Source organism: Apteryx mantelli, chromosome 1 (genome assembly GCF_036417845.1).
Source record: "Apteryx mantelli isolate bAptMan1 chromosome 1, bAptMan1.hap1, whole genome shotgun sequence".
In the NCBI taxonomy this organism is placed as follows: Eukaryota; Metazoa; Chordata; class Aves; order Apterygiformes; family Apterygidae; genus Apteryx; species Apteryx mantelli.
This window is the reverse complement of record NC_089978.1, coordinates 219,328,208-219,341,923: the sequence shown is the minus strand read 5'-3', so window position 1 is coordinate 219,341,923 and position 13,716 is coordinate 219,328,208. Positions and strand designations below refer to the sequence as shown.

Below are 13,716 nucleotides of genomic sequence, written 5' to 3'. Positions count from 1 at the left end.
ATAAAATAGTTCTAGGAATGTAGGACTAAGAGCAGCCACCTGGCTCTTCAAACTAATCCTTCACAAGCACAAGTGATCGTGAAATAAGTATTGAGCCTGGGTAAGCCAGATGCATTTCTTTCACATGCCATTGCTGCACATGAGCAGTCACAGAAACGTTTCACAGCCCTTTATAGTGGATTTAAGGTCTGTAGGAAAAGGTTTGGGAAACAGTACAGCATGTATGAATGACTAAAATGGATCATGTGCATCGTGACCTGGAAGTGCCTGTTAAGGACAGGGTAACTGATGGTGACTAGTTCTGGTGAAGGCATCTGGAGTGAGGTGAAAGGACTTGCATCCACCTGGGTATTTCAGTTGCCCTGGAAAAAAAATCATCTCTCTGCTGCACTTTTCTCCCTTGTTCAATGGGTATGTTCAGGGTCACCTGGATCAGAGAGAAGGCACACAGGAGGTGCAAGATTTTCAGTAGGATTCAAGCTGCAGGAAGGCATATCCCTTGCACCCATAGAGCCATCCCCTAGCCAGGCGCCGATACAGCTTAAACAAGCCCCTCTTTGTCAATGGCCCCTGGAATTTCCTTTTTCCTAGTCAAGTTGAACAGAAAGGTTGTTTCTAAAAGAAGAAGAAAAAAAAAGAAAAAAAGAAGAAGTAATTCCTCCGTGCAATAAAAAGATACACTATCAGCTGAATGAAATATAAAGGCTTCACAGCAGCTGTCTCCTGAGTTTGCATTTACCGCTGCTCCTGATTGGAAGGCTTGATAAAGATAATGGGATTTTTTGCCTCCCTCCCCCTCTCCCTCCGTGTCTCTGGAAGGTGGAAGTGTAACAAATTGGATTGGAGCGTGTCTCTCCTTTGTGGCAGCGTGGTGAAGAGTGTGCAGATCTGATGAGAGAGGGTACAGGGCGCTGCCAGTGAGGACAAAGCTAACAGTTTTCCCTTTGCGCCATGCATACGGATGTCAGAGTCACCTTTTCCTCCTTTGCCCCTTCCCTCCCCCTTCTCCCAGCCTCTGCATTTATTTTAGAGATCAGTGTGACCACCTTAGCACTTGCAGAGAAAGGGAGCATGCAGAGCCCCTATAAGGCAAGCCAGAAGAGTTGGGGGCCCCATGGGGAGTCCCGTGACCACAGCTGAGGACCTTTCCCAGTCACCACTCAGCTGCACAATGAAGTGATTTGTACTTGGTCAAGGGAAAGAGGGTATAACACTGAAGCCAAATGCTCTGCATCTGCCCCACGGGGTGTTGACCCCCTTGGCTTGCACAGGAGAGGGTCTTGTGTGGAGTCAGACTGGCAAATCCCCATCACTGTATGCACTCAGCGGGGCACTTTGTAAGAGTACCGTTTCCCAGTCAAGCCCAGGCTTCAGCATTTTGCACTCTTCCAAGAAATATATGGGACCGGTTAGCTTCTGGGAATCCATTCCAGGCAGGATGAACAGAGAGCATCGCCCTTAGACATCACAGAGATAATATAAATGAGGATCTAAGGAGCTGGAGTAAATGAAGGGTAGTTTAGGATCAGTGCTTAGCCACCATAACCTTTACTTACACTCTGAGTATCTCCAGCCAAAGAAACACCTAGCAATAAACACAGCAGCTGACCTCTTCCTGCTAATTTAAATGAATAATAAAGGCAAGGGCGACTTTCCCAATACATTTTAATTATGTGATAAGAAAACTGCTGAAACCAAAAGAAATTTGCAACGGTCCTTGCATTTTTATATTAGGAGCAATAAGCAGGGGTGGCAGGTGATGTCTCCATATCCAAGAGTTCATTTTAATTAACTCCAGCAAATGAATAGACTTTCTGCTTGGAGTGTGGCTAAATTGTATGTGGCTGGGTCATTGTGACTGAGGCATGATCACCAATAAGGAAGCTTTAGATGGGCCAGGTTGTCTCTGGCTAAGCCACAGCCATGCCTGGCGTCTCTAAGTGATATTACATTTCTCTTCTTTGACCCTGCTTATGCATTCCTTGCCTACAGGCAAGTCTCTGAGTCCTCTGTGAGGAAAGCTATGCCAGTCCTCCACATGGAGCATCCTTCAAGACTTGAGTGAAAGGTAGTGCCCTGGGAAGTGACAAAGCAGTCCAGTCCTGCAGAAGGAGAAAAGCACTCACCATTTTGGGGCACAGGCTAGAAAACTGAATGTGGCCAGAAACAGGAGCCCTTTTGCCCACATGCACGCTGCCGAAGGCTGATGGAGACAGCATGCTCCATGGAGAGGGTGTTGGTTCTGGTTCGGGCTCTTCTCCCGGTTGTGTCTCTGCTGTAAGCTAGAGCTGAGGGCTTCCTGCTCTCCATTACTTAGGACTTCAGGGGCAAGAAGTGTTGCAAGAACACGGAAGGAGATGAACTGGCCCCAGAATAGTGTCTGGTGCTTTGCTGAACACGGCAGTGCTCTACCCAGGGAGCTCTGGCTGTGGCTGGATCTTGGCAAATAGACATAACTCACATACCCAGAAATGTTCTGTCTGTTTTGCCAAATGAAGGCGGGCCAGGGACCAGTTCCTATCCCTAGGGCTTGTGGCACACACTGGCTCCTATTACACAGTGAGGGACTAACATTCGCCAGGGCAGGCTGGTCTTGGAACCTGCACGTTGGAAGAAGAACAGAGTGAGGGGGTGAACTAAGAGTTAAGCACTGTGAATAACCAGGTTGCTAAAGTATTGGGCCTTGTTCTTTTCAGCTCTGTGATCCACTCCTTGTTTTATTTATTTGTATAGACCTTTCCACTGTGCGCTTCTGTGGCTTAATGCCAGACTCATCATGTAGGCAACTGCCATATGTTCTGATCTCTACACAGTTCAATGTCATTCTTGAGCGGGATGTGTGTTTCCGGTGCAAAAGTCTTTTTGTGAAACCAGTATCATTTTATTTAGTGCAAGCAAACCAGTTTGGATAATGCAGGACTTGACTCAGAACTTTGCCACGTAGCTGTGATTTTTGCATACTTTCCTGAACCATCTCCCTTAATCTTTCATGATTCATCTGTCCCTTCTTTTCCTGTGTCATGGGCTTTGGACATGTGTGCATTTGTATGCTGTATGTGGTTGGAGGCACCTGCCAGACCATAATGGTAATGACTGAGACATGCTGCTTCACACATATGTAGCCTGCACATGTGTGATGCACATGAGTTATGGGCACAGGAATTACCAAACCTCCATACCCTTCTCTCAGAGGGTCTGCAGAGAAGAGTGAAATGTGCCATTTCTCCTTGCAGAGTGGAGACAGGCAAGCGGAGCGAGGATGATCCTTCAGGACGAAGACATCACAACCAAGATAGAGAACGACTGGAAGAGACTCAACACACTGGCACACTATCAGGTAATGTGACCACAGCCCCCCTGCCAGAGATCCAGGATGACTTACCTGGCTCTGTGGCTGTGTGATCACCCATCAGGGAGTTACTGATCTCCAGCCAGCTCGTCCAGTACCTCCCCAAAGGCCACACTGCATTCTCAGGGACACAGCTTTGCCCAACATACACCCCTCTCCACTGTCCCATGCCTGGTGTAGCTCTGTCACTTGGCAACTCCTCTCTAGCACCACAAGGCTGCCCTGCATGCGGCCACAGTCTATAGGGAAGCTGTAAGTATCATGATGGGACAGAGCAAACTCATCTCAGACACTGAATTAAAAGTGTCCCACCGTGCTTCCCTGTTTCCCTGCTCAGGTCCGTGGGAGAGGATGGGAAGAAGGTATCTAGAAGAAGGTGGCTCAGCCAAGAAAGTTAAAAGGAGAAGGATAAAATGCTGTTCTCTAAGATGCAGTAATAAACAACAGTTGACTGAGCAATAACTAGGAAGAGCCCCTGTATTGAGTACATCCATCCTGCCCCACTGGCCTGATAGGAATCATCCTGAAAATCATTAGAGATGAGTCCAAGGGAAGAAAAAAGCTTCTGTCACTTTTAAAGGACGGAGCAGCCCTGGTGAGCTAAGGATGTGAAAGGGAGTTGAGGTCAACATGAGGACAACACAAGTCAACATTTCTCTTGTTGACAAACAGAAAACAAGCTCTTCCCTGCCCCTTTTTCCAATGCATCCAAGTTTTTTTTTTTTTAATGTTAGCAAGGTGGAGAAGGGTTGAAGGAAGAAAAATGCAAGGGAAGGGGGCTTATTATCTGGAAGAAGGAGGAGGGAAGCAACATCGCTGGAGACAGAGTGGTGCAACAGAGTGGTTGCTGACCTGGGAAATCTTGGTTTTAATCCATATCCTGATCTTGACCTGCCTTGAGTGGGGGCTTCCTTTCATCTCTGCATTACCTTGAGTTCCTTAAAAGAGGACAAAAGATGTCCAAAAATATCTTACAGAAGTGGTAGATTTCCTGAAAATTTGAGTTTTGGTGAAAAGCTCCCTCCATTCATTCTCTCCTCTCTTGCCAAAAAAGCCTCATTAAGTTTAATCTGAAGCTGACAATTTTGTCATTTCCTCAATCACACCTCAGCAAGCTGTGCTTCATAACAAGATTTTTTTGCATTTAATAGCTGACCTGAGGAGGCAGAAGGCAGTAATTTGAAAAAGAAACAAAACTTTTCACTCGAGATTGACTGAAGCATTGCTGGCTGACTCCAGAAGACTTTGGGGGTGGGGGGAGGGAGGGGACACTTATGTGTTATTTCACTAAAACAAGGGTATATTTTTCATTTCTTTCTTGACTTTTACCAGTTACTTCCATCAATGAACTCCCAGCTCTGCTGATGAGCTGGGGCAGAACAGATTCTCAGCTGCCAGGGTGCTGAACTCTACATTATTTATCCTGGCTTTCCTGAGGGCCGAAATGAAGCATGCCAGAACAGTCATTGATATTCCCGATGCCTCAGTTTCCCCATCTGTAGTGTGGGGCTAAAACTACAAAGAGTCAATAATTGCCTTCTGTGATTGCTGAGAGGCTATTTAATTAGCCTCTGCAGTGCTTTGAAGATCAAAAACTCTTGTGCAAGTGCTAATTATTATTATTACACAGACAAGAGCTAGAAGTTGCTAACAGTTTTTTTTCACCTATCTATCTCCTTTTTTTAATGTCTTATTTATCACAGATATTCCTGATATGGCTCCTCTGAGCCACTGGCTTGTTAGCATTTCTGATATGGGACTCACATGAATTTCCTAGACGTAGAAAGAAAAAGTCTGGCTCATTTCAGAAAGCTCTGTTATCTGTTGAAATGATCTCCCATGACATCCTGGAGCACAGCCATGCCAGCCCTACTCCTGTCCCCCAGTTGAGACCCTCTGACACAGCAAGGAGGAAGAAGCTGTGGTGGTCAGCTCTCTCCAGCAGTACATTTGTCACCTGGAAAGAGAAGACTGTGCATGGAGCGGTTGACAGGATCAGTGAAACTGGAAAATGTAGATATCCACATCTGAGCTGGGTACCTAGATACTACCTGCAATCAGGTTGGAAGGAACAGAAAATGTCACATCAGTTTTCCCGTCCTTATGGGACATCCCATCCTTAATGTCTGAAATAGCTCAGAAGAATTATTCCCCCTAAATGTTTATTTCTCTCTGCTTAAGGTGACTAGTACAGTTGCAGGTATCTACATTGCAGCTATCTTAAGGTAAAGGAGGTGAACCCCAGAACTAATTTCTATTGCCATGAAATGGGACTCCAAATCCAAATTCCTAAGCAACTCAGAAGGATTTAGATTCCTCTGTCCTTGAAAACCACTCCTGGTTTGACTTAAATTTGGAGCTAAGGTGGAAGGCCCCCTTCTCTTGTCTTGATTATCAAACATGCTTCTCGGGACATTTTAGCAGCACCTCAGTAAGGCTGAAATCCGGGCTCATTGCCAGATCATGCAAGAATAATTTTCATGGAGAAAATCTTCTTGTTTGAGGGCTGTAATTGTATAAGCAAAGCTTGTGAGATCTGGAGACCTAGAAAACTGATCCACACACTCTGATGGTTCTTGGTCTAGAAGCTTTACCCAAATCCCAGCCCTCATCTAGTTTCTCCAGTCTGGATCTGCTCAAGGAATTTGGGATCTCTTATTTATTTATTTATTTATTTATTTATTTTAGTGACAGTCCTGGTCTTCCATCAGCTGAATTCCCAGATAAATCGGCATTTCTCCACTTTGAAAAATAACCCTATAGTAGTTCCAGCCTGTCTTACAGTGATATCGTGGTTACATGTTACCTTAGACACTCTGCAGTATAGAGGAAGAGAAGGTCTTTTATTCTACTCATGTCCCTATCCTGCAGACCATTAGAGTTGCTTCATGAAGAACCTAATGCAAGTCTTACTGAGGTCAATGGAAAGATTCCCACTGTTTTCACTGGGCTTTGTTTCATGGGCCAGAGTATGCTTTGTCATCAGTTGGCCTATTGCCCTAGTTCAGGCTTCTAGTGAAGTAACAGAAAGATTTGGTCCCGTTTTTTGTCAATAGACCCACTGAAGAAAGTATCTTATGCTGTGAGCCAAAATTACTGTCCTGCCTGCAGTGACACTGATTTATGGCTCAGGTTTTGCTGCTTGAATTCCTGCTGCCCTTGGCATGCTCCTCAGTCAGTTCTCAGAAATTTATTGACAAAGTCCATTCTTGTCTGTAGGTGCCAGATGGATCTGTGGTAGCTTTAGTCTCCAAGCAAGTCACTGCCTACAATGCAGTCAACAACTCCACGGTCTCCCGGACTTCAGCCAGCAAGTACGGTAAGGACCTGTGTGCTGATATAGCTTGAGAAAGCAATGGAGGGGAGATCCCAAACATCGTGCTGGTTACAAAACATTGAGTATCAGCAAAGAGAATGATAGGCAGATGACTAGTTAATACGAATGCTTGGGGGATTGGAGGAGGAGAGGATTTAGCCATGTAAAACTGTGGCATCTGGTCCAAGCTGTTGATCCAAGTATCTGGATTGCTCTTGGGAAGTACCTCTCCTCCCTTTTGGTGAGGCGGAGGGGGAGGCTAAACAATTAGATGCCTAAATTTTATAACACTATATGATATGACTATATCCCATAGTCAGACAGGATGAAACTCACTCTTAGAGCGTGCACAGGAAGATGCAACCAGGGACTGCACAGCACAGTAGAAGAGCAAAGTCATTCTGGTTGGCAAAGATCCTGGAGCATGGTCTGTGATGAAGACAAATCTGTGGCACAGATAAGAGGACATTTGGACTAAAAGCAACCACAATTTACATAGGGCACTGTCTGTCTGGAACTATGCCTCACAATGTGGATGTTGTGTGCCTCACCCAGCTATCTTCTTATCCCCAGGGAATCTGCACCTGGAATAAATAAATAAATAAATAAATAAATAGCTTACAGAGCTCTTGTATCAGAATATCTCAAAGTGGTACACTGTTTTTCACATTTTACCCATGAGACAACTGAGACTGAGACAGCTGTGAAGCAGAGACCAGGTGGAAATTCTTCTGCAGAACCAGACACATCTCCTGAGTCTCACTTGCACCATCACACACCCTTCTCCCCTGCAGTAGAGTCACAGGCTATGACATGTCTCACTATGACAATGTGGGAGGGGAAAAGAAAAAAGTAAGTCTGTAATCTGCAACCAGAGACTGTTGCAAAAGCACCCTCCATCCCAGGTCCAGCTGTCATATCTCTTTATTATTATTATTATTATTTTAAATGCATGACAGCATCTCTCATCCTTCCCATTCCCTTTAGCTTGAGGGAAAGTACAGTTACTCAATGTCCGGAGGAGTCGCCTTTCTCTTTCTCCAAGGACATGAGCAATCCACCAAACCTTATTAATATTCATCCTCTTTGCCATGTTGTTGCAATTACTGAAAGACACAGTGACCTTTGAAAAGGAAGACTTGAGGGGGGGGTTAATTTCTGTTGGATTTCTTAAATTTTTTTGTCATTTGTTTTTTCAGAAGGAGGGTGTGGGGAAGAATGCAGGGGGAGGAGAAGATGTGGTGGGTCAGAAGTGGTTGTTAATTGCAATTAAGGGAACAGCATCCACAGAGAAAAAGGATATTCCATCTGATAATTAATATGTAGAGATTGGTAATGCACTAATGAGGCTGATTCAGACCTTGCTACAGAAAGGTGCAACACTTCTGTGTTAATTATGGTTGGAAAAGACTCAATCACCTATAGCATTACTGGAAGGTCAGAGGGAGAGGAATACCTCATGCCATCAGTTGGAGGCAGAGGGAAATGAAATCTGGGGTAAAGAGGTGTCCTTGAAGACAAAATTTGTGTGGGTCCATCTGGGGATTTGGTCTACTTCCTATCAAGAGCTTAGCAAAATCAAGGCTTTGGGGCAAGGAGTGAAGAGGATGGTTGGGTGGGAGGCATTGGAATGTTCTGAGGCAAGAGTGGGGAGGAGAGACATCTCCTCCTAAGTCTGGGAATGGGGAGGTAAGCAAGATGTCCCATCAGTGTTACTGCATAAAAAGGCCCATGACCCATTCTCTGACCATGAGACTAAGCAGGATGGATTGGTATGGCTCACATCTGTATAGTTAAAAACTAACAAGATGGTCTTGCCCATAATGGCTACCATGAACTGTCTGTACTATCCCCTGAACTGTCCCTTGGCAGTGTCTGACAGCGATAGAGCTAGTTGTCCCAGGCCAAAGCTCTGTCAGGGAACAAGCTAACAGTTAAACAGTATGGGCAATTGAAGGTCAGTGTTTGGGCCTTGTGTAATCTACTAGTATAGACATAATCATCATGCCCTGCTTGGCTGACCTCCCTTGTATTTGCTGAGCAAATCGCTCAGTCAAAAGTTAATGCTTTGATAGTAAAGCCCAGTCCATAAAGCTGCTTTGACGGCTTCTCTGGCTCACACCATAATTCCACCCTGGAGATATACCTGCATTGCCCAATGTAATTTGCAGCACTCACACACACCCACTCAAGACGATGGAGTTTTACTTAATGCTAATATGGAAATGCAGAGCTTGCAAGAGTAGGCACACTGTAGTACTGCCACAGCCCTCCTGTTTTGGACACCCAGGCTAACATCTCCCCAGAAGGCACGCTGTGTGGCCGTGGCATCTGGGTCTGTGCTGTGCAGTGGGCATACTGCAGGCATGCCCAAGGACTCAGGTCTAGCTCTGGTTGTCTCAGCCCTGCACCAGAGTGTGTGTGCATCCAGTACATACACTGAATGGGAGAGGTACCTGCAACCAGCACTGAGCCCAGATAGAGGAAAGGGGTCATCTTCTTGCCTGTCTGATGAAAAACTTCTATTAGGAAAAATGTCATTATCATATTTCTGTGGTGAAACTCATTGATCACAATGCAAGTGCTAATAAGATTGAGACACATGCATCTGTCTTTGCAGAAAACATGATCCGTTATACAGGCAGCCCAGACAGCCTCCGTTCTCGCACACCCATGATCACACCCGACCTTGAGAGTGGAGTCAAGATGTGGCATTTGGTGAAGAACCATGAGCATGGTGACCAAAAAGAGGGTGATCGGGGCAGCAAGATGGTTTCTGAGATCTACCTGACAAGGCTACTTGCCACCAAGGTAAATGGCATGGTGGTGGGGGTGGAGGGACAGAAATGTGCTTTTAAAGGCTGAGGTGAGACTTCTTGCAGACAAGAAATGAGAGACTGCTCAAACAATGCCAAAGGGGAATTAAAAACAGAAGAGCAGAAGGAAAACAGAACAAGAGAAGTGCTCCAAGAAAACAGAATCAGGAAAGGGACTTGTGACAATGAAATGGTAACAAAAGAGAATGGTAACAAAAGAGAAATGGCAACTTTAATGGCAGTGCATTGGGTAGGTCTGGAGAGAGGAGGATCAAGAAGTGGGGATGCTATGAACAAAGGGAGCAACTTGTCAAAAATGGACTATAAATGAGGAAAGGGTGATAGTAACAAAGCAGAAGCCAAGGGCTTAAGGAGATGTTGGGATTTGGAGAGCAATGAAGAGTGAAGAACCCAGGGCCATGAGTCTGGTGAATAGTCTGCACAGAGGTAGGTGTGTGCTGGGCTTGCAGATTATACAGGATTGTAGTTTGTCCCAAATGGAGCAAACAAAGAGCCAGGAAGTGAACATGCTCTGATCAGGCTCTGAGAATGCATCATATCATGCCTTGCAATCTGAAATGGGATCCCATGCCACAAAACCCTGTGTGGGTATGGATCCTTCTTCTACACCTTTTCCCTGGGCCCATAAACATTTAGTTCTCATAACAGAGTCTTGTGTTGATGACTTGTTGGGGGGTTAAGTTAGCTGTGGTGTGGCTATTAGATGACCAGCTCCAGGGACAGCAAATGGAGTTAGACAGGCATCCACATTCAGACATGGAAAACTCAGGGACTCCTAAGGGAAAACACAGGTCAAATCAGGCAGGGGCAGAGCAGGGGCATCCTGAACTGAATCCCCAGAAACATCTCACACATCACAGCTGGCTCATGGCAGGTCTCTGCAGAGACACCCCATGAAGGCTTGCCCCTGGGCTTTTCTCTGAAGACCCAATTTCCTCTATATGTTGCAATGTTCTAGCTGGTTGTGCTCTTCCAAAGCAACATTTCCTGGGTGTTGAAAAGTTGACAAGTTCCTATCTAGTCAATCCATACTACCAAGAATGCTGGAAACCAGCTTTTTATATGGGGGAGAGCACTCAGGCTGACAGGTCTATAACTTACTACAGCAGACTTCTGACCTACAAAAAGTAATTTAACTCTCCTGCTGTCTGCACAGCTACAACTCTCTGTCACTCAGCATCACTCTGTTCTTTACCTGGGATGGGAGTGGCTGGCTCACACAGCAGCTGGCTGGCTCCGGGGCTGGCAAAAGACCTCTGGCCTTTCAACTTCTTTCATCTCTGACCAATACTGTCCTCCTCACAACTTAACTCTAAAGGCTCTACAAGAACGTGGGCAAAAGCAGTTGTCTGAGCTTACATCTATCTGCTTTTCCACCGTGTCACCCGTTGATCCCTTTTTGGAGGTGGTCTCCTTGTATAGACCTATATTAATGAAGAGGCTGCAATGCTCTTCTTTTGCACCCCAGCAGAGACCAAGGCTGGCAGAGAGGCAGGCAGTAAAATCATAGACAGGTTCCTTTTGCAATTCTGACATCTTCTTGCAGCGTAGAGCTTCTCTGTCCCAGCATCTCTCTAACACTTAAGTTATCTTGGTGCATCCCAGAAGCAGAAACTGCAGGGCAGCTGTGGCTCAGGTGCGGCTAATCATGATGTTTTTTCACCCCATTCTGAGCAGCGTTAAACAAAGCAGAGATCAAACAGCCCAATCTTCCTTCCCTCGATGAAGTTTTGATGATTATCATTTCCTGTCAGGATGTCAACAGACACAAACACAATTATGTGTGTTCGTGCAAACACCCTCTGAGTTCACCCATCAGACAGGCCTCCATCATGTGTTTAAACCCTACCATACAGTTTTATCTGCGCATTTTTTCCTTGACTCGTTTTGCTGCCAGTTTCTGGCTCTACCCCCAGCACACAACGGCCGGCTCACTCTGGCTATCCAAGCTGCAGTGGGATTCAGATTTGAAGTGATTCTGTCTTTAGCCTTTGGAATATGCCCAACTCCATGACCTCAAGATGCTTTAACGGATCACACAACATCAAAAGAAAATCATGCTTCTCAGGGACCGGGCCCCAGCTGGTGTAAACCAGCAGTCATTGGACCGATGCAGATTTACACTGTCTAGGGATACGTCCCCTACCCCACCACTGAATCACTTCTACTTTCTGTTCCAGGTCATGAACTGAACTCTTGCTTTTTGTAAACACAGTAGGAAAGCAGCTGTGAAGCTTACACAGCAACACACGGAGTGGAAAGGCTGGGAGTTTGCTGTTTCACTTCTAGGACTGAGAAATTTCCTTTCCCCATCATGCCCATTTGAGGGAGAGAAAGAGGAGAGAGACCTATTGCTGGTAATATAATCCCAGGGAATATTTAGATAAAATGACAATGATTTTTGTTCTGGTAAATCCCTGACCTCTGAGACCTAGAATCTGTTGTCTAAAAGCCTCAGAGGTTTTCTTTGTATTTGTGTGGGTGAGCATGTAGAGAACTAATTCCCACCAGAAACTGAAACTGAGGGCAGCCCTTCCATGTCAGACCAGCAAGATTTCCCCTCTGGGGCCCTTTCTGAGTCAGATATGTGCTGCAGGGTTTTTTTCAGCCTGCAGGAGTTCACACAAGCAAACAGTACCTCCGTTTGTTTCCCAAAGAATAAATCAAATGGTGAATCAGCAAGAGACACCAGCCTTCTAATTAAGCATTTGTTAGCGCTATGTAAACTTGAGCCGCTCTGGTGGAACCCGGCACTTCATTTCTAGTAAGAAGAATTTCTCTCCTGGCTCTGCAGAGAAAGAGGAGGGTTTTATTTTTCAGCTGAGGAAATTTTTCTATCAGGGAACACTTGTTGGAGATTTGATTGCCTTTTTTTTTTTTTTAATAGTCACATGGTTTGTTCACATACAAATGTCTGTGCAGTTCTGGTAGCAGAGCAGAGCTTCTAATGTGGGCCAAAGCTCCCAGTTTGGCAGGGGAAGTGTGCCTTGCCTGGTCACTCCAAGACCCAACCTGCAGCTCATCTTGCTATCACAGCTGCTTGACTGCCCCTTTCTCCAGACCTAGTCACCCTCTGCTATTCCAGCTCTTGACCTTCTCACTGAAGGTCAGTTGTCCTCCAGCTGGTCCAGGGTGCTTCTCCAAGCACGAGGTCAGGGATTCTCCTCCCAAACGAGCATGAGAAGACCCCTGCAATCTCTGCAGGGGACATCACTGAGGTCTGCAGAGCAGCACCTGCCCCTTTTATGCATTGCTTCTAGGGCTACATAGACCCATTGCAGCGGGTAATAAAAAATTAGAAGGCCTCTTAATTTTTAAGATTAAGATGAAGTTCTTGTTACTTATTCAACTATTCACTCATATAGAACAGCCATCTCTCTCCAGGGATTCTTGTCCCGTTCCTCCCTGTGACACCTGCTGTCCCTCTCTGCAGTCATCTGGATTTACCCCCAGCTTATGAACTGGCCCTGGATGAAAGCCAGTATGGAAACTGGCTGGTTTGTGCTCATATATCCACCAGATCAGTTGTGGATAAGGTGCAGAGCAGAGGAATCTCACTGTGAACAGATCAAGGCCTTCCCACCACTGTATACCTCCAGTGGGACAAGCTTTCCTGCCACAGATCAACCACCCAACCTAGCAGGGAGTGCCAATAACAGAGAGAAAGACAGGTAGCAACCTTGGCCTACCACATTTCGGCTGTTAATCAAGTGTAATGGACATTGTGAAAGGGTGCATGTCCACTCAAAACAGCTGGGTTGGAATTTCCAGCTCATGTCACACTTAGCAGCTATTAGATGACTCTTGCTTTTCAGTCACACTTCCTAAGCCTGGGTCTCAGACATACTCCATTTGCTGTGGAGCACCGAAACTTGACATCCTGTTCCCACTTGGTATCTCACACTCTCCTCTCCTTCCTTCTCTTGACAGGGCACCCTGCAGAAGTTTGTAGATGACCTCTTTGAAACCATCTTCAGCACTGCTCACCGTGGCAGTGCCCTCCCCCTGGCTATCAAATACATGTTCGACTTCCTGGATGAGCAGGCTGACAAGCACAACATCCATGACCCTCACGTGCGGCACACCTGGAAGAGCAATTGGTGAGTGAGATACCTACAACACAGCCTGGCACCAGGTCCTGGACCAGAAGGGGAAGAAAGGGACACGCAGTTTGGGATTCGGGTGCTGGGGGGAGCTGAGGAGCCTGGTTCAGA

General features: G+C 45.9%; 1 protein-coding gene across 1 annotated transcript in view; it reads left to right on the top strand.

Moving 5' to 3' along the window:
* Positions 1 to 13,716, top strand: part of PLXNA4 (plexin A4) — a 466,063-nt gene that overhangs the window by 437,803 nt on the left and 14,544 nt on the right. The window contains exons 27-30 of the mRNA XM_067317539.1: positions 3,234 to 3,337; positions 6,569 to 6,668; positions 9,286 to 9,476; positions 13,433 to 13,602. Coding sequence (XP_067173640.1) covers positions 3,234 to 3,337; positions 6,569 to 6,668; positions 9,286 to 9,476; positions 13,433 to 13,602 — 565 coding nt within the window. The remainder of the gene's footprint in view (positions 1 to 3,233; positions 3,338 to 6,568; positions 6,669 to 9,285; positions 9,477 to 13,432; positions 13,603 to 13,716) is intronic.